Source organism: Podarcis gaigeae (genome assembly GCF_964106915.1).
Source record: "Podarcis gaigeae genome assembly, chromosome: 2".
Taxonomy (NCBI): Eukaryota; Metazoa; Chordata; class Lepidosauria; order Squamata; family Lacertidae; genus Podarcis; species Podarcis gaigeae.
This window is the reverse complement of record NC_139679.1, coordinates 12,732,786-12,756,315: the sequence shown is the minus strand read 5'-3', so window position 1 is coordinate 12,756,315 and position 23,530 is coordinate 12,732,786. Positions and strand designations below refer to the sequence as shown.

At 45.4% G+C, this 23,530-nt stretch overlaps 1 protein-coding gene across 2 annotated transcripts; it reads right to left on the bottom strand.

Annotated features, from left to right (window-relative positions):
- Nucleotides 1–356: 356 nt before the first annotated feature.
- Nucleotides 357–20,215, bottom strand: ANKRD33 (ankyrin repeat domain 33). 2 transcript variants are annotated; one of them, XM_083728970.1, is made up of 5 exons: nucleotides 20,157–20,215; nucleotides 12,829–13,255; nucleotides 10,577–10,706; nucleotides 6,456–6,596; nucleotides 357–3,281 (listed from the first exon to the last, which is right to left on the bottom strand). In XM_083728970.1, the coding sequence occupies exons 2-5, from the start codon at nucleotides 13,138–13,140 to the stop codon at nucleotides 2,503–2,505; spliced, it is 1,362 nt and encodes a 453-aa protein (XP_083585096.1). In that variant the 5' UTR covers nucleotides 13,141–13,255; nucleotides 20,157–20,215; the 3' UTR covers nucleotides 357–2,502. The 2 variants fall into 2 exon arrangements, with proteins under 2 accessions (XP_083585096.1, XP_083585097.1); XM_083728971.1 differs by lacking the exon at nucleotides 20,157–20,215 and having other exon boundaries at nucleotides 12,829–13,278.
- Between the last annotated feature and the right edge of the window lie 3,315 nt (nucleotides 20,216–23,530).

Here is a 23,530-nt window from a genome sequence, read left to right as displayed (position 1 = left end):
TTCCTCAAGGCCAACCTTTTGGAGGCCACATGGTAGTGGTGGGTGGGATCAAACCAAAAGTGGGTGTGGACACAGTGGGAGTGGCTAAAGCTGGCAGTGGGTAGGGCCACCTCACCCTCTCTCTAGTGCCCCAACACATGTGCATACACATCCCATGCATCCATGCATACACATGTACAGCACACACCACACACACACACAAGCAAAACAAACATACTTTAGTCATCCAGTCAGTCATTCCTTCTCTGTCTCTTTCTCTCTCACACACTGGTTTGGAGGGGATCCAAAATTTCCGCGGTTAAATAATGAACCTGCCCTCTCAGGCTCTCTCTCTCTCTCTCTCTCTCTCTCTCTCTCTCTCTCTCTCTGTGTGTGTGTGTGTGTGTGTGTGTATCCCTTTCCTCTCCCTGCAAACAATAAGGCTTGGAAAAAAGCATCGCGGAGAAATTTTGACAAATCCCAACTTTACTGTAAGGCTTACGGTACAGATGGGATTTGTCAGGAACTTTTTGCCAAGTCAGCAAAATGCAAAACGGTTGTGAGACAGGGGTGTAGTTGACAGGGCTATGGCAAAATCTGAGTCTCTTTGCATCTGTATGAGAACTGTGAATATTTTGAGAAGAGCACATTGGGGCCTTGCTAAGGGTGAAGACGGAAGTAATATTTAAAGAGAAGTCGCTGGGGATTCTATACTTATAGAAACTGCGCTCATCTTCCTCCCAGCTGCACAGTTTTCAGGATAGGTGTTAAAAACGAGGACAAAACCGCTTTGGAGATATGGGAGGTGACATCACATGTGCTATTGTGCTATCTGGATGACATCACAAGAGCTAGCCACAGTCCACTTCTGCTGCCCACCATCCCAGAGCTTGAAATCTGGTGCAAGAGAATGGTAAAGGTAAAGGGACCCCTGACCATTAGGTCCAGTCGTGACTGACTCTGGGGTTGCGGCGCTCATCTCGCTTTACTGGCCAAGGGAGCCGGCGTACAGCTTCCGGGTCATGTGGCCAGCATGACTAAGCCACTTCTGGCGAACCAGAGCAGCACACGGAAACGCCGTTTACCTTCCTGCCAGAGTGGTACCTATTTATCTACTTGCACTTTGACGTGCTTTTGAACTGCTAGGTTGGCAGGAGCTAGGACCGAGCAACGGGAGCTCACCCTGTCGCAGGGATTCGAACCACCGACCTTCTTATTGGCAAGTCCTAGGCTCTGTGGTTTAACCCACAGCGCCACCCGCGTCCCAAGAGAATGGTATATACCGGTAATTTGCACTAAAGATGGAAAGGGCATTTCCAACCCAGCCCTGCTTATCTACCAATGTAACTTCCATCTTCACCTTAACATAGAAAGAGTTTCCTTGGAAGCAACAGGGGCTTGGTGAGATTGAAGTCTTAGGGGTGAACTATATGTCACACCATCAGTGTGAAAAGGGGTGGATTTTGGTAATATGGTGCCCTGAGCAAGGATATATTTTTTTGCCCCCTTTCTAATAATTCCTTTTGCCTCCTTTCACAATAATTCCTTTTGGTACGGTTGCTTTTTTATGGAACATCTCAGTAGGTACCTGTATAAATATAGGTTGTTGTTATTTTGCACCCCTTCAGCTTGGTGCCTTGAGTGGTGGAACTCCCCACACCATTCTAAATCCAGCGCTGATGTGAATGTATGTGGCCGTTCCTTTTTAAACAGAACTGCTTTGAGAGAAGGGAAATTAGAGCGGAGAAGTGTGTGTTTGTGTGCATTGGGGGTGTGTGTTCCAAATCCTCTCCAAATTCCCCTCTGCCCTAGAACTCTGTACATAAGGGCAAACACACATCTGAAACCTGGGAGAATGGGAAGTGGGGGTTGATGAGAATGGGTAATTTGGAGCTGAGAAATGGCAGGCAGGATGGGGATTAAACACTTTTCACTTCCACTGCTCTACTCTGCGTTCCCTTCTGCAAGAAGCACCCAAGTCCTGTTCCACGCATCCCATTTGTTAGTCCCTTAGTCTGGCAAAAGCTGGTCAAGAATGATGAGTGGGCAATAATGTTATCTAAAACCACTGGAGTAGAGACTTCCGGGGAGAGGAAGATGGCGGACTAGTCATCTACTGTCTACACTCCATTGACAGAGATAATTATGTGGTGATTAATGACAGCCAAGCCATAAATCTTGGTTATTATCACATTTTCTCTTGGGAAACAGGGAGAACAGGGATTAAGTTCTGATGCTCTGAAAAAGCTGCTTTCCACACTGGGAGATCGAGATGTTTTGGGGGATCTGGATAGGGGTGAGTGACTTAAAGCAAGGAACCTCAATCGTGCTCAAACACTACATAATAGTCCTTAGGGTCAATCATCAGGGAATAAGATAAACAAAACATCCCCTTTAAAAATTACTTTTGAGACTGATGAATTATGATGGAAGTGATCTATCTGCGAGTTGAAATTTACACTTGGAATGTGAGCTGACTGCAGTTTCTTTTCCCAATCTGTCCAGCTCCCCTCCCTCGAGCTGTTATGACTTTTTGCCTTTGCCTTTGCCTTTCCCCTTTCCCTTCCCTTTTTTCTTGGGTTTCCCTTCCTCCTCCTCTTTCTTCTTCTTCGCTTCTTTCAGCTCCTTATAGCGCCACTTTGGCAGCTCCAGCATGTGCTTGTCCTGAGAACGTGGCGGCACGTTCTCCTTGGGTGGCGACTGAGCAGGCGACTTGGTGAGTTCAATTTTTGGGACGGGGTAGATGCTGTTATGGCGCATGCGCAAGGGGAACGACAGCAGCTTGACGATGGTGCTGGGGGGCCGGTAGGGCACCAGAACCCGGGTGGGTGTCATGAGCTGGCCATTGCAGGCCGACGCACTAACCATGGATTTGGCATCAGGATCCGGCGTGTACTCCTTCAGGATCTCGGGCACCGAGAGTCTCTGCTTCCCCACTTCCGGCGGGCTGTCTGGGCAGACGGTTTGGCAAGCAGTGCCCACGAACGGACTGGCCAAGCAAGTGGTCATGCGCACCATGTGGTCCATCACACCATCCGGCTCAGGGTCGTGCGGGAAATTTATGGTGAAGGTGGAGCATATCGTCTCCGACAGCCGCTTGGCTCTGGATTTTGTGGCCATTGCTTGCGCCACCAGCTCGGGCAGAGCGGGCCACTGCGGCATGTACTTGCTGCAAAACTGCTCGGCGCATGGGCGCTGCAGAAGGGTTCGGATCCGGACAATTGTTTCAAAGCGCCCCGTCAGGGCTGCCCATTCCCGCGCTGTCTTTCCTTTCACCGGGTCCACAGCTGCGAGGTCGGCTCCTAGGAGAAATCGCAAGGTTTTAGTGAGCCTGCAGTGGTCCATTCCCTTTCAGTATATAGTGCAGAAGGAACGGGGCAGGGGATAGGGGTAGTTCAGTACTGAGACTCCGTACCCCCCAGGGAGAGCTTGGACTGGCTAGATGAAAAAGAGTGCCCCCCAGGGATGACACCTTAGAGCCCGGAGCCTGGTGGTGGGAAACTGAGGAGCAATCAACGGAAAGGATGATTTGGAAGCTGATAAAAACAGGGCACTTGAGCAATCAAGGGGCATCAGGAGAAAGAGGGCCCTCCAGGTCAGGATTAAAAGCTGAGAGCCAGTGGGTGTGCAGACAGTCCCAGTCCTGCTGACTTTTCACCCCTTGTGACTCCCTGCTTGTGGAGGATTCTGCATGTTGCTGAGCAATGCGTCAGACTGGCCCTGAGTAGGAGGCCATCCCCTTGAAGCAGCCTTCGTCTGCCAGGGAGGGATCCAAGATGAGCGGCTAGAGGGGAAGGGCATACCTAGGGCTTAGTTTCAGCAACGCCTTCATTCATAGCTGTCAACTTACAGATTTGAAAATAAGGGACTAGCAGCCTTGAAAATAAGGGACCAGCAGCCAAAATAAGGGACCTGCAGCCTCACCTGTTCCAGGCACTCCAGTATTCCTGTGCTCCTGCAGTCTGGTCAAACTCATGCTAGTAGCTTCAAGAACACTGTCCAACCAACTTTGTAACCAGAGGTTCAACTGAATAGAATCTTAATCACATGCACCACAAGGCCTATGCAGCCTCAACATAAGACGGCTCCCCGGCCTGGCTTTGCACTGCAAAGTTTGCAGCAGCACGTGCAACAAAATGGCGTCCAGCATTCAAAAAACCCCTCAGCTTGCATTAACTAGCCACACACAAGGCATACAAGATTCACCCCCCAGTTGTTCGTAGACTTCTTATTGGGTGAGCAACACAGCCAAGCAACACAGTTGGAGCCTCCCTCCTCACTGGCCGGCAGGGAGGGAGGGAGAGGAGCTGCTTCCTTTGAAATTTAAGGGACATCATTTAAGGGACATTTAAGGAACATCCATTAATAAGAGACAGCAGCGGGACATGGTGCTGGAATAAGGGACTGTCCCTTCAAACAAGGGACACTTGACAGCTATGCCTTCATTGAGTTAAGACAAACCAGGGACATTGCTTTATTGCTGTTTTTTTCTGCTAATAAAAAGCTAATTGCATTCCGTGCCTTTTGTGTGTGTGTCTGCTCTGTGCCTGCCCTGGCTCGTTGACAGCACCTTGACACCTGAGCTCCTCCTCAGTATTTGACCATTCCTGCCATGACACCTCCATGGGGCTCATTGCACATGGTACTGGCCATATAACTTTTGCATGCCTTAATTGCACAAGTCCTTTGGGCAGAAAAAGATCTCCCTAGTTCTCTTGTGCTGGAACCAATGGGAAGAGTCCTTCTGTGGGGTGAGAGCAGCTATTTTTTTGGGAGGGGGGTGACTTTCATCTGGTTCATGGTGAGTAAGGAAGTGGTTAAAAACCCCTAACTTGTAGTCTTGGTCCTGAATCAGCGTGCGCGCGCGCACACACACACACACACACACACCTCTTTCCTATTTGGACTAAATAGAAAAAAAGGCACAAAACCTGCAAGCATGTTTAATTTGGCCCACAGGTTGCCATTAGATGGCACTGGGGCACTCATGAACCGGTCACATGTCGTCCTTTGCAAGGGCCTGCAGATGGCAGTAGGTACAAAGTGAAAAGGCATCTACAGAGTTAGATCGAGAACGTGAGCAGACAGAGCTTCTGGTTTCCATCACTGGCACAGGAGTGGAAATACTGGAGTACAGTACTAGGATTGCAAATACTAAGGGGGCTTATCAGAAGTTACGCCTAATATGAGTTATTCAGTGAGTGAAGAGTCACTAGCTATCGAGAGACCCTTTGGGAACTCAGTCTTGAATGAAACCTCTGCTTTGTGTTTTTGAACAATTCAGCCTTTTTCAAACACAGTTGTACATTGGTTCTCAAGTGGAATCCATTCCGCAAGTCCGTCCGGCTTCCGAAAACGTTTGAAAACCAAGGCACGACTTCCAATTGGCTGCAGGAGCTTCTTGCACTCCATTGAAGCCATTGAAGTTGGATGTTCGGCTTCCAAAAAAAGTTCGCAAATCGGAACACTAACTTCCAGGTTTGCGGTGTTTGGGAGCCAAAACATTGAAGTCGCAAGACGTTCAAAAACCAAGGTACGACTGTAGATCAAACAGGAGAACTGTATTTGCTTTGGAGGCTGAATAGTAAGGGAAAAACATCCTTCCCTTGGATTTGTTTCCATAGGTAAGGCATGCCAGGGTGTTTGAGCCACCTGTCCCTCTTCACACTCAGTGCATTCTCAGACAGCTGGCAGGGCCCATTGCTGATGTGTTGTTCATATCCTCCAACATTTCTCTGATGAAACGGCGTTTCCGTGTGCGGCTCTGGCTCGCCAGAGCAGCGATGTCACGCTGGCCACATGACCCGGAAGTGTCTTCGGACAGCGCTGGCCCCTGGCCTCTTGAGTGAGATGGGCGCACAACCCCAGAGTCTGGCAAGACTGGCCCGTACGGGCAGGGGTACCTTTACCTTTACCTTTACTCAACAACAACAACAACAACAACATTTATAACCTGCCCATCTGACTGGGTTGCCCCAGCCACTCTGGGTGGCTTCCAACATATATTAAAACATTAAAGATTAAAAAACTTCCCTATACAGGACTGCCTTCAGATGTCTTCTAAAGGTTGTACAGTTACTTATCTCCTCGGCTCAGGGGCCAGATAACTCCATACCCTCCAGCATTTCTCTGATGAAAACAGGGAGGTCCTAACGAAAAGCGGGACATTCCGGGATCCAATCAGAAACTGGGATGGCTTTCTGTAATTCCAGGAGTGCTCCTGGAAAATAGGGACACTTGGAGGGCCAGACCGCTGGTGCTTGGTTCTCTAAGCAGCACCAAGCGGCTGGGTCTAGCTGCCATCTTAATTTCCCACAATGCTACTGACACAGCGTCATTATTGGGGCATTGTAGGAAATTGCAATGGCAGCTAGATGCAGCAGCCACTGCTGAACACTCGAAGGATGAGCAGCAGGTGTTAAAAAAAGGATTTAAAAATCCTTTCCTCCTGAACTGGCTAATCAGGAGTGACATACCTGCCATGAGCAAAGCTGCAACACAGTCGTTTCTCCCCTGTACTGCAGCCTTCATGAGTGCAGTCAGACCCCGCAAGTCTCGCGCCTCCAGCTCCAGTGTTGGATAGTAGTTCAGAAGATAGTTGAGAATAGTGATGTGTCCTTCATGGAGAGAGAGAGAATAAGGAAACGGCGTTAGGCATTGAAATGTTTCTCAGAGGTTTAGCATGCACTGAAGACCACAAGAGTTAACACACAATGAATTATTTTCCCGTCTATGTAGACTTTCCTTTCCTCTGGGAATTGAGTGGCCAGGGCTGTCTGAAGCATATGCGGCACCAGGGTGCAAAGATCCGCCCGGCGCACCCCTCCCCCAGGTTGCCCAGTCCCAGGTGCACAGGATGGCAGACCCGTTCGGCCACCTCAGCGTCTTGCTGGCTCGGTCACCCCTGAACTCATGGCACAGAACCGCCCGCAACAGAAGAGCCCATCGTGGCGCTCTGACCGATGGGTGGGCTCTTCCCCGGACTCAACTCTCGGGGCCCAGACTCTCGGCCTGGCACCCGGGTGTCCAGCACCCCTAGTGGCTATGGGTAAGACAGCCCTGTGAGTGGCTGATGTCTACCAGCCCGACACAAGCCCAAGTTACCATTGTGTCCATGTGAAGCCCTCTGAAAGACTAGGTTCATGGCTTGGGGGTTGCTCCTTGATTCTAAATTACTGCCAGTGGCTCAAGTGTCTTCGGTGGCGAGTAATGCCCAGGCCCAGGTGTGACTGATCCATCCATCAGCTGTGGCCATTTCTGGACTAGGACAGCTTGGCCTCAGTTAACCAGTGTTAATAACTTCCAAAATAGATTACTACAGTGGGGGTGGGGCTGCACTTAAAGATGTTATAGAAGCTGCAGCTGATGCAGAATGCCAGCGCCTGACTGTTATCTAGCGCATTGCGGGGGATCACATTACCCAGATCCTCAAAGCCCTACAATGATTGCCAGTAAAGCTCCACTGAGCTTCAGAATTTGAATGATAGATGTAGATACCAGCCAATCAAACACTAGTTCAGCTGTCAGTCTTGGCCTTCTCTCCATGCTGCAGAAAGACAGTTTATTTCCCACCCCCTATTTTTAAAAGTGCTTTCCATTAAAATAAAATAAGGGAAAAGGAAACATTATTTTAAAAGGTGTGTTTGGGAGAAGAAGGCTAGAGGATATTTCATGGTAAAGTCACAGGCACCAGCCAATCAGTGCTATGCACAGCTAACTGCTTCTGCAAAAAGCACTGCCATATTCTGCTTCTTTCTTGCAGAGTTCACTCCTGGAGAAAGAAAAATGCATTCGGATTGAACACAGTGGATACACTTCCAAACACACTCTTCTAGTTTAAATACATATCAGCTGGATAGCTCAGTTGATTAGAGTTTCGTGCTGATAACGCCAGGGTTACAAGTTCTATCCCCATAAGGGATTGCTGAATATTCCTGCATTGCAGCAAGTTGGAGTAGATGATCCTCAGGATTCAACTCTATGATGCTTTGATTCTTGACTATTATCCTTGGTCTATTATATCTATCTCCTCCATTGTTTCATATCCCCCCCCCCCCCATTTCACTTTTGGTGAATTTAACCATCTTGAGTTGTTTTTTAATTGGGTCTGTTTTTGTGGTTCAGCCATCTATCAATCACAGGCATTCTTCACACATAATACTCAGCCAAACCATGGCAGGATGAGGGTGCAAGACCAAGAGTGGTTGCTTTGCAGAGTTAAGTCATGGTTTAGCTTAGCATTACGTCCAAACCTGAGAGCACGGTCTGCCTCTTCCAAACAAAGCATGGCCAATAAGTCAAGAACAAACTGCAGTAACAACTTGTGATTTATTGGGAGCGAGACAAACCATTAGCCTGGATTTCCATAGAGCCAAACTATAGCTTAGCTCCAGGTAGCATGTCGGCAGCAGGACTGGGGGGAGAAAGAACCGGCAACCTTTCTTGCTCTGGGCAACTGCACCCTTGCCTGTTCACACTTAGCCATAGTTTGGCTTTGCGTTACATGCAGTCTGGGCTACAGTCTGCACAAACAAATCACAGGGCACTAAACAGACAAATAAATTAGGAAGGGAAGGAAGTGTGAAACGGTAACTCCTCTGCAAATCTGGAATGCCAATAGAGGCCTGAATTCAAATGTGCACATCTTGCCTTCAGAATATTCATCAAATTTGATCTTTATTGAGATGATACAATTTGGCTCCAATTTTCACAGAGGAATGGCCATCTGCAACCTGAGCTCATCGTCACCTTTCAGTAAACCCCTTTTACTTCTCATTGCCAGAACGCAATTCGAAAAAATCTCAAGATATCTATCTATCTATCTATCTATCTATCTATCTATCTATCTATCTATATCTATCTATCTATCTCTATCTATCTATCTATCTATCTATCTATCTATCTATCTATCTATCTATCTATCTATATCTATCTATCTCTATCTATCTCTATCTATCTATCTATCTATCTATCTATCTATCTATCATCTATCTATCTATCTATATCATCTATCTATCTCTATCTATCTATCATCTATCTATCTATCTATCTATCTATCTATCTATCTATCTATCTATCTATCTATCATCTATCTATCTATCTATATCATCTATCTATCTCTATCTATCTATCATCTATCTATCTATCTATCTATCTATCTATCTATCTATCTATCTAATCTATATCTCTATCTATCTATCTATCTATCTATCTATCTATCTATCTATCTATCATCTATCATCTATCTATCTATCTATCTATCTATCTATCTATCTATCTATCTCTATCTATCTCTATCTATCTATCTATCTATCTATCTATCTATCTATATCTATCTATCTATCTATCTATCTATCTATCTATCTATCATCTATCTATCTATCATCTATCTATCATCTATCTATATCATCTATCTATCATCTATCTATATCATCTATCTATCTATATCTATCATCTATCTATCTATCATCATCTATATCTATCTATCTCTCTCTCTCTCTCTATCTATCTATCTATCTATCTATCTATCTATCTATCTATCATCTATCATCTATCTATCTATCATCTATCTATCATCTATCTATATCATCTATCTATCATCTATCTATCTATCTATCTATCTATCTATCTATCTATCTATCATCTATCTATCAATCTATCTATCTATCTATCTATCTATCATCTATCTATCTATCTATCTATCTATCTATCTATCATCTATCTATCTATATCTATCATCTATCTATCTATCATCTATATCTATCTATCTATCTATCTATCTATCTATCTATCTATCTATCTATCTATCTATCATCTATCTATCTATCTATCTATCTATCTATCTATCTATCTCTATCTATCTATCTATCTATCTATCTATCTATCTATCTATCTATCATCTATCTATCTATCTATCTATCTATCTATCTATCTCTATCTATCATCTATCATCTATCTATCTATCATCTATCTATCTATCTATCTATCTATCTATCTATCTATCTATCTAATCTATCTATCATCTGCTCGCTCGTAATTAAGCATATAATTAAGCACCTTGCTAGATCAGGCCAGCAGCCCATCTAGTCTAGCATCCTGTTCCTAATGTGGCCAAAATGATGCCTATGGAAGCCCAAAAGGAAGATCTTTGTGCAAGAGTGCTTTCCCACCCTGAAGAAGAGTAGAAGAGTTTGGATTTGATATCCCGCCTTATCACAACCCGAAGGAGTCTCAAAGTGGCTAACAATCTCCTTTTCCCTTCCTCCCCCACAACAAACACTCTGTGAGGTGAGTGCGGCTGAGAGACTTCAGAGAAGTGTGACTGGCCCAAGGTCACCCAGCAGCTGCATGTGGAGGAGCGGGGATGCGAACCCGGTTCCCCAGATTACGAGTACACCGCTCTTAACCACTACACCACACTGGCCCTGCAGTTTCCAGCAACCGGTACCCAGAAGCGGAGGAAGAACGCAGCCTGTCCTCAGGGTTAGTAGCCCCTGAAGTCATTATTGGAAGTAGAGCAATCCTGGCCAGATGCCCAACCTCCCTTGTCTCTGTCTGCCACCCCTGCTCCACTGTATAAAAGCAGGACACTTCCTACCTGCCTGAGCTGCTATCATGAGTGCTGTGTTTCCATCATTATCCTGATGATTGATATCTATGTAGGGACATTTGCTGAGAATGGTGACAATGTCTACGAAGCCTTTGAAACATGACACCAATAGGCCGTTCTGTGGAGGAAAAGGGAACAGGTGTTAAGGTTCAGCCACTTGAGCAAGAGATGCTACCTCTTGTATATCTTTCCTGCCTATCTTGCCCGTTCCAGAAACACAGTCCTTTGGTCCCAACAAGATGGCACTTCCTGCCCCAGGGGTGACTCCGATGCTCTCCCAGCAGCTACACAAAGCCTGAGCTCCAGTAACTGATTGCTTCCAGCACATCAGCAATAACAGCCACTCCTATAGCATTCCTGCCACTGCTACCTATCAGTCTGGACACAGCACAAATTTTGTGGTTGTGGTTTTTTTTATTTAAAAAAACCCCAAATTACTTTTTAAAATGCTTTAAATACTTGTGTTTAATTGTTAATTTTATTGTTCATTCCTTTTGTCAACTGCTCTGGGTTTTTTTTTTACAATCAAGCAGTATACTGTATAAATTGTTATGAAATACAGCAGCACCTCGGTTTTTCGAACATAATCTGTTCTGGAAGACCGTTCGAGTTCCGAAACGTTTGAAAACCGAGGCACAAAGGGCGGCCTGCAGATTTAATAGAGAAAATTGAGAAAAATAACATATACACTCAGCGGAAGCCGTTTGACTTCCAAGGCGTGTTTGAAAACGGAAGCGTTTACTTCCAAGTTTACGGCGTTCGAAAACCGAAACGTTTGTCAACGGAGACGTTCGAGAACCGAGGTACCACTGTAAATACAAAATGCGGCTGATACTGTTCCTCTATTTACCGGGCGTGGAAAGAAAGTACGACTTGAACACATGAGGATGGCTAGAACGCCATGATAACACATTTCATTTTTTTTTCATTCTTTTGCGATATTAAAAACCACTCAGGAACAAAGTCCTTTGTTTGCATTATCGATAGCAGGGCATCAATGCTGTTAATGCAGGGGAGGGGCTGTGGCTCAGTAAGCATGATTTGCATGGAACAGTTCCCAGGAGCAATCCCTGGCATTTATGGGATTGGGAAAGACTCTTGGTTTGAAACCTTAAAAGAGCCACTGCGAGTCAGTGTGGACAGTAATGAGTTAGATGAACTGATGGTCTAACTCGGTCCTAATTTCAATCACGGGATAAAGGGATGGGGAGAAGCCGTGCATAAGCATGGGATTCTAGAACTTACATGTGGAATCTGCATAACTAAGCACCCCTCCCTTGGAAAGGCACAGAGGAAGAGGATTTCGAGCCTGGGGACTGGTGGTGGGACACTGGCCACACCTCAGAGGAGAGGATGGGCTGGGAAGTGTTAGAGGCAGGGCTCTTGAGGGATAGCGAAGAGACAGAACAGGCTGAGGAGCTTTCCAGTTTGGATACAGGCGTCGACAGACAGCCAGGACACAGGAGAGGTAGACCATGCAGTTCTCCCTCAGAGCTACTCTGACAGCTTCTCTGATGATAGATTTCCAGTCCCCAACCCATGCCTAGAACGACTGTTGTGTGTTGTCAAGAAGCAAGCCAGGCAGACACAGAGGGAGTCCCTTGGAGCTTGCCGTAGCAGAAGATCACAGAGGAAGGGGCCTGACAGAGAGGGGACGGGAGTGAAGAAGGAGCTACAAGCTGGTTTGAACAACTGGCTTTCCCTTTAGATATCTCTCTGTGTGTTTTGCTTTCCTTAATAAAGAAACTAACTGCAACTTTGCCAAGCGTCTCTCTCTCTCACACACACACACCTGTGAATGACCTGCTCTGCCTGTTGGCTCCCGGACATAACCAGATCGGTTGTAGTGTGGACAAATGTCCTTCCTCAGGTAACTCTCTAATTCATTCATGCCTTTGACTGCTTTTTGTTTCGCACACCCCACTTGGTGCCACCCAGCCAAACACGTAGTCAGTGAAAATTGATGGAGCTAGCCACCAACACACAGTGGAGCGGTACAATGACCACTTTGCTGTGCAGTTGCCACCCCACAAGGCATGTCGAATTCACTGCATGGCTGGGATGGTTTACCATGGCTTCCTGTTAGGACAGCGATGCTAGGGATGGTTTCTTGGACTAGAAAACAGCCATGATTGGGCTATGGCTCTGTTCTAAAGAATAGGTAAGAGTCATGGCCTTCTATTCACCCCTAGGCCATTTTATTGCTAGCTTTTAGGTGCTGCTGTGAGAAGTCCAGTTACCCGTCCGTTGATGTCCAGCTCCATGACTTCCTCCCTGGTTACCCCTCTGTCAATTTTCTCCTGCAATAGCTTTGCATCGTTCTTGAGACAGATCTGGTAGAACGTGAGCGTCGTGCCATCACCATTGGCAGACGGAGCAGATTCATAGACGGGGTACACAGAGTCATCAGAAAGGATGCTGCAGGTGTCCGATTCTCCCCTCTCACCCTCCCTCCCTTCGTTCTCCTCGTCTTCTTCATAGTCTAGATCGGGGTCTGACTCATCTAGGGCGGGCGATGTGTCTGGCTCTCCTTTCCTGCTGGCATCGGTCATCCAGCCCACTCAACGCAAGCGGTGTTTGTTGTCGTTTTGGTTGCCCATGCTTGTTTCAGTCTCGATGACCTTTTCTCTTGTGCTTGACTGCCCTCCTCAGTTACACGCTGGGGATCTGTGAAGCAAAGATGATGCAGAGACAAAGATTAGCTGCTCTCAATGATCAAATACAACTCCCTGAACATTTCATGGGTTTGAGAGATCATTTGATAATCCCTTAATTGTACTGAGCACAAGCCATCTGTTCAGAAGCTACTGAAATAGTCGTTTTCAAACTCTGTTCCTGGAAAGACCAAGGTTCCATAGGAGACTATAATTGGGGGATAATCAGTGAGATGATCAGGAATGGCGGCAAATTTTCTCAAGGATGCCTCTAAACTCTCAGTATTTGGTGAGAGGGATTCCAACACATACCAGATCTTTAGGTTTTTGCACAATTAAAGTGGGTTAAGGGGCTCCAACAACAACAGCAACAATAACAACAACAATTTTATCATTTATATGCCCCCCATCTGACTGAGTTGACCCAGCCACTCTGGGTGACCCCAGCCACTAAGGAAGGAAGATAACAACATGATAAAGTTCAAAATGGTAACAATTAATTGCACATTTCTTCAAAATCCAGTGAGCACTTTTTGGATCCACTTTAAAATAGGAAAACGAAAACAGGCGTTTGTGGCTTGGAAAGTGGCAGGAAAATGCACTGGAAATTCAGTTTCAGGGACATCCCAAGAAAAAGTGGGACATTCCAGGATCAAATCAGAAACTGGGATTGCTTCTGTAAATCTCTGGAAAATAGGGACACTTGGAGGGTCTGCCTTGGCTTTCTGTGACAGGCCTAGTGCTAGCGCTAGCCATCGCTGTGGTGTTTCAGTCAGGTCTGAGACTGCACCAAGAAGGCAAGAACATTGCTGCAGGAACCGTGCCTTCGGGCAAGCATTAGAGCAGCACACAAATCTCCATGAACGATGGGTAAGGCATTTTCAACTTCCCCAAGTGTTCAGCGGAGCATAGGCTGTTTTGCTGCCATTGACGGCTTTCCCAGTGTTTTCAAACGGGCACTGAAAGCACCTGCTGAAACCTGGGTCCTCCAGCACCATCAATCTGTCAGTTTGCATTTCTTAGTGCAGAAAGTATTGATCTGATGTGTAGAGATCTTTCCTGTTCTACTTAATTCAAGAGGGTTCTGGAAGCTTCTCTGTGTGAAAGAAGATTCCTGATATTTGGGTTATTCCTTCAGAGAAGCTGCGTACAGCTGGTTTAAACTGGTTCTGTTATGTCTTTCTGTCAAGGTTATGCTGACTATAATAGTGAGGCCAGAAGGAGCCTGGGTTTCACTCTCTCTTTCAGTCTCTCTTTCTTTCTGGTGTGGTGTTCCGTATGTAGTGCTAAGTTGCTGTAAGTTTAAGTTAAGTCTGCTGCAACTGGATTTCTTATGCACAGTGCCAGTCCTGAGTGTATTGTGACCATAATGCTCATTTGCCTTCACTAGCAGTACAGTGGTACCTCTGGTTACGAATTTAATTCGTTCCGGAGGTCTGTCCTTAACCTGAAACCGTTCTTAACCTGAGGTACCACTTTAGCTAATGGGGCCTCCCGCCGTGGCGGCGCCATTTCTGTTCTCATCCTGAGGTAAAGTTCTTAACCTGAGGTACTACTTCCGGGTTAGCGGAGTCAGTAACCCAAAGTGTTTGTAAACCGAGCTACCACTGTAAAGCTCTGCTGCATGAAACACAATTGCCTCTGGTCTATTTTTTAGGGAATCCTGCAACGTGTTTAAGTTGTTACTCTGCTAACTGTACATTGGAATCTACAGTACAGTCATACCTTGGATTACAGACGCTTCAGGTTTTTTGGGGTTACAGACTGCTGAAACCTGGAAGTACCAGAACGTTCATATATGATTATATGCACTCCTTTTTGGCTCATTGAGCCTTACCTGTTTAACACTGTTGTCATTTTAATTATTTGCAAATCGATAAAATATGGTTTGTTTTGGAAAAAAAAGAAGAAGTAAATTCTCTCCTCCATTCCCCTGGAAAACATTTGCAACCCGAGCGTCCTCTGTACTCTGGATCAATACTGAGTAGAATTTCAATGTCACAATCCAGAGGTAGACCTAACCCACACAGCTGTCACAACTGCAAGGCAAGCTCTTTCCTCCTCCCAACCCACAAAAGTCTCAGACGAATAAACGTCCAAAGTGTCAGGAAAGAGTTCATGCCACGGTCTGGGTCCAGTCCACACTTGGTGGGTCCCCGTAGAAAGAAATGACCCAGCTCTGATGTCCCTCCAAAAGGCCCCTAATAGCAGCTAGTATGACTGCATGAGCCATTGTTCCAGTTTGTTGCTTGGGTCCCACAGGTCATTGTGTATCAGGATGGAGCTGGCCTACTGCACTTAATAATAATAATAATAATAATAATAATAATAATAATATTTATATCCCGCCCATCTGACTGGGTTTCCCCAGCCACTTTGGGCGGCTCCCAACAGAATATTAAAAATACGGTAAAACATCAGACATGAAAAACTTCCCTTAACAGGGCTGCCTTCAGATGTCTTTGAAAAGTCAGATACAGTGGTACCTTGGTTTACCAACTTAACCCGTTCCGGAAGTCCTTTCTTAAACCAAAAGCATTCTTAAACCAGGCATGCTTTCCCATAGCAGTGGGGGACTCAGTTTCTAATTGGTACAAACTCAACAGGAAGCGGAACATGTTCTGCTTCCAAGGCAAAGTTCACAAACCAAAACACCTACTTCCGGGTTTGCAGCGTTCTCAATCCAACTTGTTAAAAAACCAAGCTGTTCTTAAACCAAGGTACCACTGTAGTTGTTTATTTCCGTGACATCTGATGGGAGGGCGTTCCACAGGGCGGGTGCCACCACTGAGAAGGCCCTCCGCCTGGTTCCCTGTAGTTTCAATTCTCGCAGGGAGGGAACTGCTAGAAGGTCTTCAGCGCTGGACCTCAGTGTCTGGGCTGAACAATGGGGATGGAGATACTCCTTCAGGTATACTGGGCTGAGGCCGTTTAGGGCTTTAAAGGTCAGCATCAACACTTTGAATTGTGCTCAGAAACGTGCTTTATGAATTGCACAGGTCAGTTGCCCACCAGTGCTGCAGCTAGCGCAGGCCCTTTTTTTGCTGTTGTAGATGTGGTCTGATCCAAAGCATTGCACTAATGGCTCAAAGCAGTCAAACAGCATATGGATGCATCACATCAGGATCCTGACTTGAATGTGTGGCTTCTTTTAAATCAAAACAAATACTGCTTTACCGTAGAATTTCGCTGCTCATTTGGCTCCTGCTGCGTCTTGTTTGACTTCTGAATAGGGTCCACCCCACCTAATCTCAGCACTGCCACCAAATCCTCCGACACAAAATGTCTTTTGCTTTGGGTGAATCTATATATGATTACAATGGTACCTCGGGTTAAGAACTTAATTCATTCCGGAGGTCTGTTCTTAACCTGAAACTGTTCTTAACCTGAAGCACCACTTTAGCTAATGGGGCCTCCTGCTGTCGCTGCGCCACCACTGCACGATTTCTGTTCTCATCCTGAAGCAAAGTTCTTAACCCGAGGTACTATTTCTGGGTTAACGGAGTCTGTAACCTGAAGCATATGTAACCTGAAGTGTATGTAACCCGAGGTACCACTGTAAAGCATATCAAAATTAAAAACAACAACAACAAATTTCTTCCAAGCCTTGCACCAGGGCTGGACTTCGGTCTTTCAAATTTTTGCTGGGGCAAACTGTTAGACGCTTTCCCACACACCATGGATACTATCCAAATCTCCCTATGGATACTTTCCCTAATAGAATCAGGCACAGAGAGTTAAAATCATGGAGCTTCCATAACATACTGTATTTTTCCACCCCCCCATGTATAAGAGTCCTATTTTGGGGGACTCAGATTTAAGAAAACGGGGGGAGATGTATCCGTGTATAAGACGCTCCCTAATTTTTGATATTATTTTTCAAGAAAAAAACCTAGTCTTATGCACGGAAAAATACGGTATGTTGTTGGACGTTGTCAAAATGTACTTCTGATGTGATCCTTTAGCATTGAATATGCCTGCTCTAGAAGAAAAATAAAGCTTCTCTCCTGACAAAATTAACTAGTAATTGCCAACTATGGTTGGAATTCGACTAAGTTTTACACTGGTAATAATCAGATCATGTATCCATAGCGGTAATCAGAGGAGGGATGATTGCTGGGAGGAGAACAGAGGGAAGAATCGCCATGGTGCATCTGCAACAGCACAAATAGACACCTTCGTCTGCCCCAGCTCCAACAAAACATGTCTCTCCTGTATAATGATCATGATGACAATGATAATTTTATTATTTATACTCTTCCCATCTGGCTGGGTTTCCCCAGCGACTCTGTGCGGCTTACAGCACATAAAAAATGGCAAAACATTAAAAATTTCCCTATACAGGACTGCCTTCAGATGTCTTCTAAAAGTCAGATAGCTGTTTCTTTCCTTGACATCTAACAGGAGGGCTTTCCACAGAGTAGGCACCACTACCGAAAAGGCCCTCTGCCTGGTGCCCTGTAGTGAGGGAACCGCCAGAAGGCCCTCAGCACTGGACCTCAGTGTCCAGGCTGAGCGATTGGGGGTAGAGACACTCCTTCATATATACTGGGCTGAGGCCGTTTAGGGGTTTAAAGGTCAGCACCAACACTTTGAATTGTGCTCGGAAACGTACTGGGAGCCAAAATAGGTTTTTCAGGACCGGTGTTATATGGTCTCAGCGGCCACTTCCAGTCACCAGTCTAGCTGCCGCATTCTGGATTAGTTGTAGTTTCCGGGTCACCTTCAAAGGTAGCCCCACGTAGAGAGCATTGCAGTAGTCCAAGCGGGAGATAACCAGAGCATGCACCACTCTGGCAAGACAGTCTGCGGGCAGGTAGGGTCTCAGCCTGTGTACCAGATGGAGCTGATAGACAGCTGCCCTGGACACAGAATTGACCTGCGCCTCCATGGACAGCTATAGGTCCAAAATGACTCCCAGGCTGCACACCTGGTCCTTCAGGAGCACAGTTACCCCCAGCCCTGTCTTTAGCATACCTGTATGTGCTGCCAGGGTGCAAAGATCCACCCAGCACCCCCAAATTTAGGTTAGCCCCCAAATTAACATAATTAATGCTTATGTCAGACACCACGCTTACGCCTTATCTCTTGTTGTGAATGACAAGCACCATCATTGAGTCTGACAAGCCCCGCCGTTGTGAATGACAAACACGGTGCGTCTTTGGTAAATGAGCGCACAAAGTCAAAAGTCCTTTAGTGAAACAGTAGGTATACATTTCAGCAATACCTAGATATATATGTATTTTGTTTTTCTAGCTTGATCAAAGTTATGTATTATTTCATAACGGGTAGATAGTTAAGAGTTTAGGCGGCTTCAGCGGCGGGCGCCAGGCGACCCCCAGAATTCAACACCCAGGTGCCTCACACCCCTTCCACCCCTGGATAAAGACGGCCCTGGTTACCTCATTCAGGACCACACCTGCCTGCCCGCTGTCTCCCAAGAACAGTACTTCTGTTTTGTCAGGATTCAACCTCAATCTGTTAGCCGCCATCCATCCTCCAACCGCCTCCAGACACAGGATCGGTTTCTAGACCACAACAGGCGCAGGAACTCTCCAAAGGTTTGACTTTACCCCTCGAAGGCACACCCTTCGATTGTCTTCCGAGACAGACAGATGCCAACTAATCAATACTCAGAGTAGAACTGATGAAATTAATGGAACTAACTTCGTCTGCATAGCTCAGTTGGTTAAAGCGTGGTGTTGATCATGCCAAGGAATCCCTGCATGGGACAACTGCACATTCCTGCAGGGCACCTTCCAACTATGATTCTACAATCTAGTCATGTTCATTAATTTCAACTTAGTTGAATGTCACCCAATATAAATTGTTAATGGAAGGTGAAGAGAATTAACATGAAAATCAGGACGGATCGCATTCCTTGATTTTCCTCCAGTCGATAACTGTGAGAAATAAATGATGCTGGAGAAACTCAGCTCAGCACTCCCCCGTAGTTTTTCATGGAAGAATTACATGTGAGACCTTGGAGGGCATAGTACCGTACTGTATTATGTTCTACGCTAAGTGGATCAAGGATTTGACTTGGCATAAGGCAGATTTAAATGCACGGGTCAAGACATCCATTCCTTCACACTTTTCAAGGCATGAATTTATTTCCTGGTCTTCTGGCAGATTGTGAGTTCTTTATCATTGGTAGGCTGCAAATGATTCAACAATTTGCGCGGGATGTGGTAGGGGCCCTGAAAACGCCCCTGAGCTCTTGGCTGAGAACGCAAAGTTGAAAGGCTTACTTAACACTCCCGGGAGAAAGAACTGCCTACTAATAGCATGGACCTTATTGAACCAACAAAGCAATCTCTGCAAATTTCAGTCAATGAAACCCTTTCATTAGTCTCAAAATGAATTTAGGGTTTAAAACCCTATTTCCTGATTGTCGGCTCTTCCTTGCATAGTTTTACTGTAGCTAAATCCAGTGCTTTATTTATCTAAATTTTTTTTTTTAAAGGTACTCTCATTTTGACTCAAGAAAATCACCATTTTATAGTTCAAATCGGGAAAAACAAACACAGTGGTACCTTGGGTTACAGACACTTCAGGTTACAGACTCCGCTAACCCAGAAATAGTACTTCAGGTTAAGAACTTTGCTTCAGGATGAGAACAGAAATCGCGCGGCAGCAGCGGGATGCCCCATTAGCTAAAGTGGTACCTCAGGTTAAGAACAGTTTCAGGTTAAGAACGGACCTCCGGAACAAATTAAGTTCTTAACCTGAGGTACCACTGTACACTAAATGAACAAAAGTACAAAGATTCACAAAATGTTTAGGGGTATGAGTACCCCTGCATCCCGTTCTCCCTCCCTAGAAAAAAAAAATCACTGGCTAAATCTACACACTTTCAGAAAGAAACATCATAATAATGGCAGCAAAAGGAATGAACCCTTGGAAAACCATACCTGAGGTCGCTGTGGATTCTCCATTGCTTGTGGTCTTTAGAGAAAACTGGAATCTGTCCTCAGAGTTTGCCAGAAAGCTCGGTTTGATTCATTAACAGTGATCTCTGGGGAATATGCACTGATCCAGTTCCTGCTTTGAGACCTAGTCCTTCAGGAGGTGCTCTTTGCACTGCCGCTCCCTATCTCCTTGCCAAGACTTACCCTGAAGTACTCCAGTCTTCAGCCCTTGTTCCTCCCTTTGGTTTTCACTGCCGCATTCACTGGGTGGAGCAACACCCCGAGATGCGAAGACATGTGGAAGTTTTCGGACACAGCCTCCTACCGCCCCCAGGGATGAAAAGAGCTTCGGCCTTGGGCCCAAGATGGGGATTTAGACTCCGGACCTGTGACAGCTTGCACGTTGCCGTCAGCTTAGCTAGGGAAGACATCTTAATTTGCAATGTTGCTTAAAACGGCTCTGAGCAGGATTTGGAAAGTATTTAAGTCAAGGGTTAAATTTAGCCTCCCGACTCTCCTTTGCATGGGGTTCCTGGACCTAACATGCAGGAATGATCTCCTACAGTTGGCGTTGACTTTGCACATGTGGTGTGTATTCTGGCAGCCGGGAAAGCAACGCTCAGCTGACACTGAGCTGCAGAACTTGCCAGTTAATAAGGGTGCATCAGCAGCGTATAATAGGCTGCTGGTTGGTAAGTCAGTTGTTGGAACTGACCTAGAGGAAGACAAAAGCAGCAAGTTGCTCGAAATCCTGACCCCAGGCCTCCATATTCAGTGTCGGATTTACATATCAGCTAGACAAGCTATAGCTTAGGGCCCCACTTTCTTGAGCCCCCCAAAAAAATTTAAAGGAAAACACACCTGGATGTATATTTCCAAACTTAAAGATAAAAAGCAAATAAAATAAAACCTACATACAGAAACAGTGTTTTGTAGGCTCCTGTGGCGCTGTGGGTTAAAGCCTCAGCGCTTAGGACTTGCCGATCGAAAGGTCGGCGGTTCGAATCCCTGCGGCGGGGTGCGCTCCCGCTGCTCGGTCCCAGCGCCTGCCAACCTAGCAGTTCGAAAGCACCTCCGGGTGCAAGTAGATAAATAGGGACCGCTTACCAGCGGGAAGGTAAATGGCGTTTCCGTGTGCAGCTCTGGCTCGCCAGAGCAGCGATGTCACGCTGGCCACGTGACCCGGAAGTGTCTCCGGACAGCGCTGGCCCCTGGCCTCTTGAGTGAGATGGGCGCACAACCCCAGAGTCTGTCAAGACTGGCCCGTACGGGCAGGGGTACCTTTACCTTTATGATGTAAGTAATGGGCCCCACCTGCTAGCCTGCTCCCTAAAATACCACTGGTTTGCTCATTTCTATATGTAAGGTCCCTACATTCTGCATGGATTTTGCATTCCTCATGGACTTTTCAACAATTACTTTGATAAAATACATACAGTGGTACCTCGGGTTACATACGCTTCAGGTTACAGACTCTGCTAACCCAGAAATAGTGCGTCAGGTTAAGAACTTTGCTTCAGGATGAGAACAGAAATCGTGCGGCAGCGGGAGGCCCCATTAGCTAAAGTGGTGCTTCAGGTTAAGAACAGTTTCAGGTTAAGAACGGACCTCCAGAACGAATTAAGTACTTAACCCGAGGTACCACTGTATTTTGTTATGTGCAAATGGCTTTAGATACTTGTTAGGTCCGTAAGTTACCATAGAGCATATATTCAACACAAAAAACAGCGGCAATTTGTTGTTGACAAAGGGCAGCTGAACATATAAAGGGCCCCATTACCTTCAGTAGTTTAGGGCCTCATCAAACCTAAATCTGGTCCTGACAGGATGGGTTGGGGTTTAGCAAGGTCCAATGAGGTTCTCATGCCACATATATGTTCCTGCTTTGCCTACTTCCTGGGTCCGTGTTCTGGGCAAAGCAGTGTCTCTATTTTGCCTTTCAGACAGATGTTGGTACCGCTTGCCATCTTGTTTTTTCTTTGCATCTCTTCTGTCTTTTCTCAGGTTACAAAAAGTCCTACTTTTTTCAGGGAAAGGGATGCGTAGTCTCAGCAGGCACGGATGCCTTTAGTGTTTCTCGTCCATCTTTTTAAAAGACTGGGCTTTTAACCCTTTTGAGGGGTGCATTTTAGAACCATATTTTCGTTCTTCTTCTTATTATTGTTGGAGGTATAAGAGACTTATTTGGAGTTAAATTAACATTTGTTGGCCTGCAATAGCGAACATAATACAGCAAATAACAGGATATGATAATATAATAATATAGGAAATAACAGGATATGTATTACCCAGTCAACTCTTCCGTATGTTACAATTGGAATTAAGCGGGATTTTGCTTTTCTGTTGTTGAAAAATATGAAGGTTTGGTCCAGTCAATAGGCTTGTTACCAGCAGAAAAGCTTTATTTCACCACAAACACTTTTGCTGCTCTCTTGTTCTCATATAATAGCAATGGTGCCCACCTGAGAGGTGCTGGAACTGAGTTCTAGGACTCAGCTGCAAATAAATCATTTTAAGTGTGTTGTAAATTGCATTATACAAATGTGACACTAGATGGCGACAGTGAGCTATGGCAAATTCGATATATTTTTCAAAATGTATTTTAAAGAAACATTTTCACAATTTTAAAAATATGTGTGTAGATTCCACCCTCGTGAGTTCCAGCTGGAAAAAAAGCCCTGTAAACACTTAATATTACCATGGTCATAATTTGGTTTTCTTAGCTGGTTGGGTCTTATATACACACAAACCAGCGAAAGTATGTCAGAGCAGTCAAAAGGAAAGGAAAAAATTCCGTTAGTGGTAGAAAGGAAAGATTTTACTCTAAGTTTCTTAGGCTCCGACAATTTTAAAAGGGTTTTGGCTCTTGTTTCGCTTGATGTTTCCCATCACAACCACCAAATCACATATTTCTTGGCTGGTTGGGTCCTATATACACACAAACCCGCAAAAGTATGTCAAGCAAGATCCTTTAACAAACTTTGCATAACATCCAGGTAAAGAGCAACCTGCATTGTCAATTGCCATCCTATCTTCTTCTTTTTATCATGTGTGGGTGGTCTTGTAGTAAGGTTAAAGATTACTGGGAAATGATATATAATGAAATGAAAAGGATGTTTAAAATAACCTTTGTAAAAACAAAACAAAACCAGAAGCTTTTCTTTTGGGATTTATAGGGACAGAACTACCTAAAATGTGTAGAAACTTATTCATGTATGCTACTACAGCGGCAAGAACGTTACTCGCCCCAAAATGGAAAGAAGCAGATGTCCCAGCAAAGGAAGAATGGATAAAAAAACTTATGGAATGTGCAGAAATGGTGCAAGTTACCGGAAGAATAAGGAATCCAGATAACAAACTTTTTATTTTTTTTTATT

Coding starts and splice junctions, on each gene's coding strand:
- ANKRD33 (XM_083728970.1), bottom strand. CDS start 13,140: ATGACCGATGCCAGCAGGAAAGGAGAGCCAGACACATCGCCCGCCCTA. Junction 10,707..12,828: donor AGCTGGACATCAACGGACGG/GTAACTGGACTT, acceptor TTTCCTCCACAG/AACGGCCTATTGGTGTCATG. Junction 6,597..10,576: donor CATGATAGCAGCTCAGGCAG/GTAGGAAGTGTC, acceptor CTCTCCATGAAG/GACACATCACTATTCTCAAC.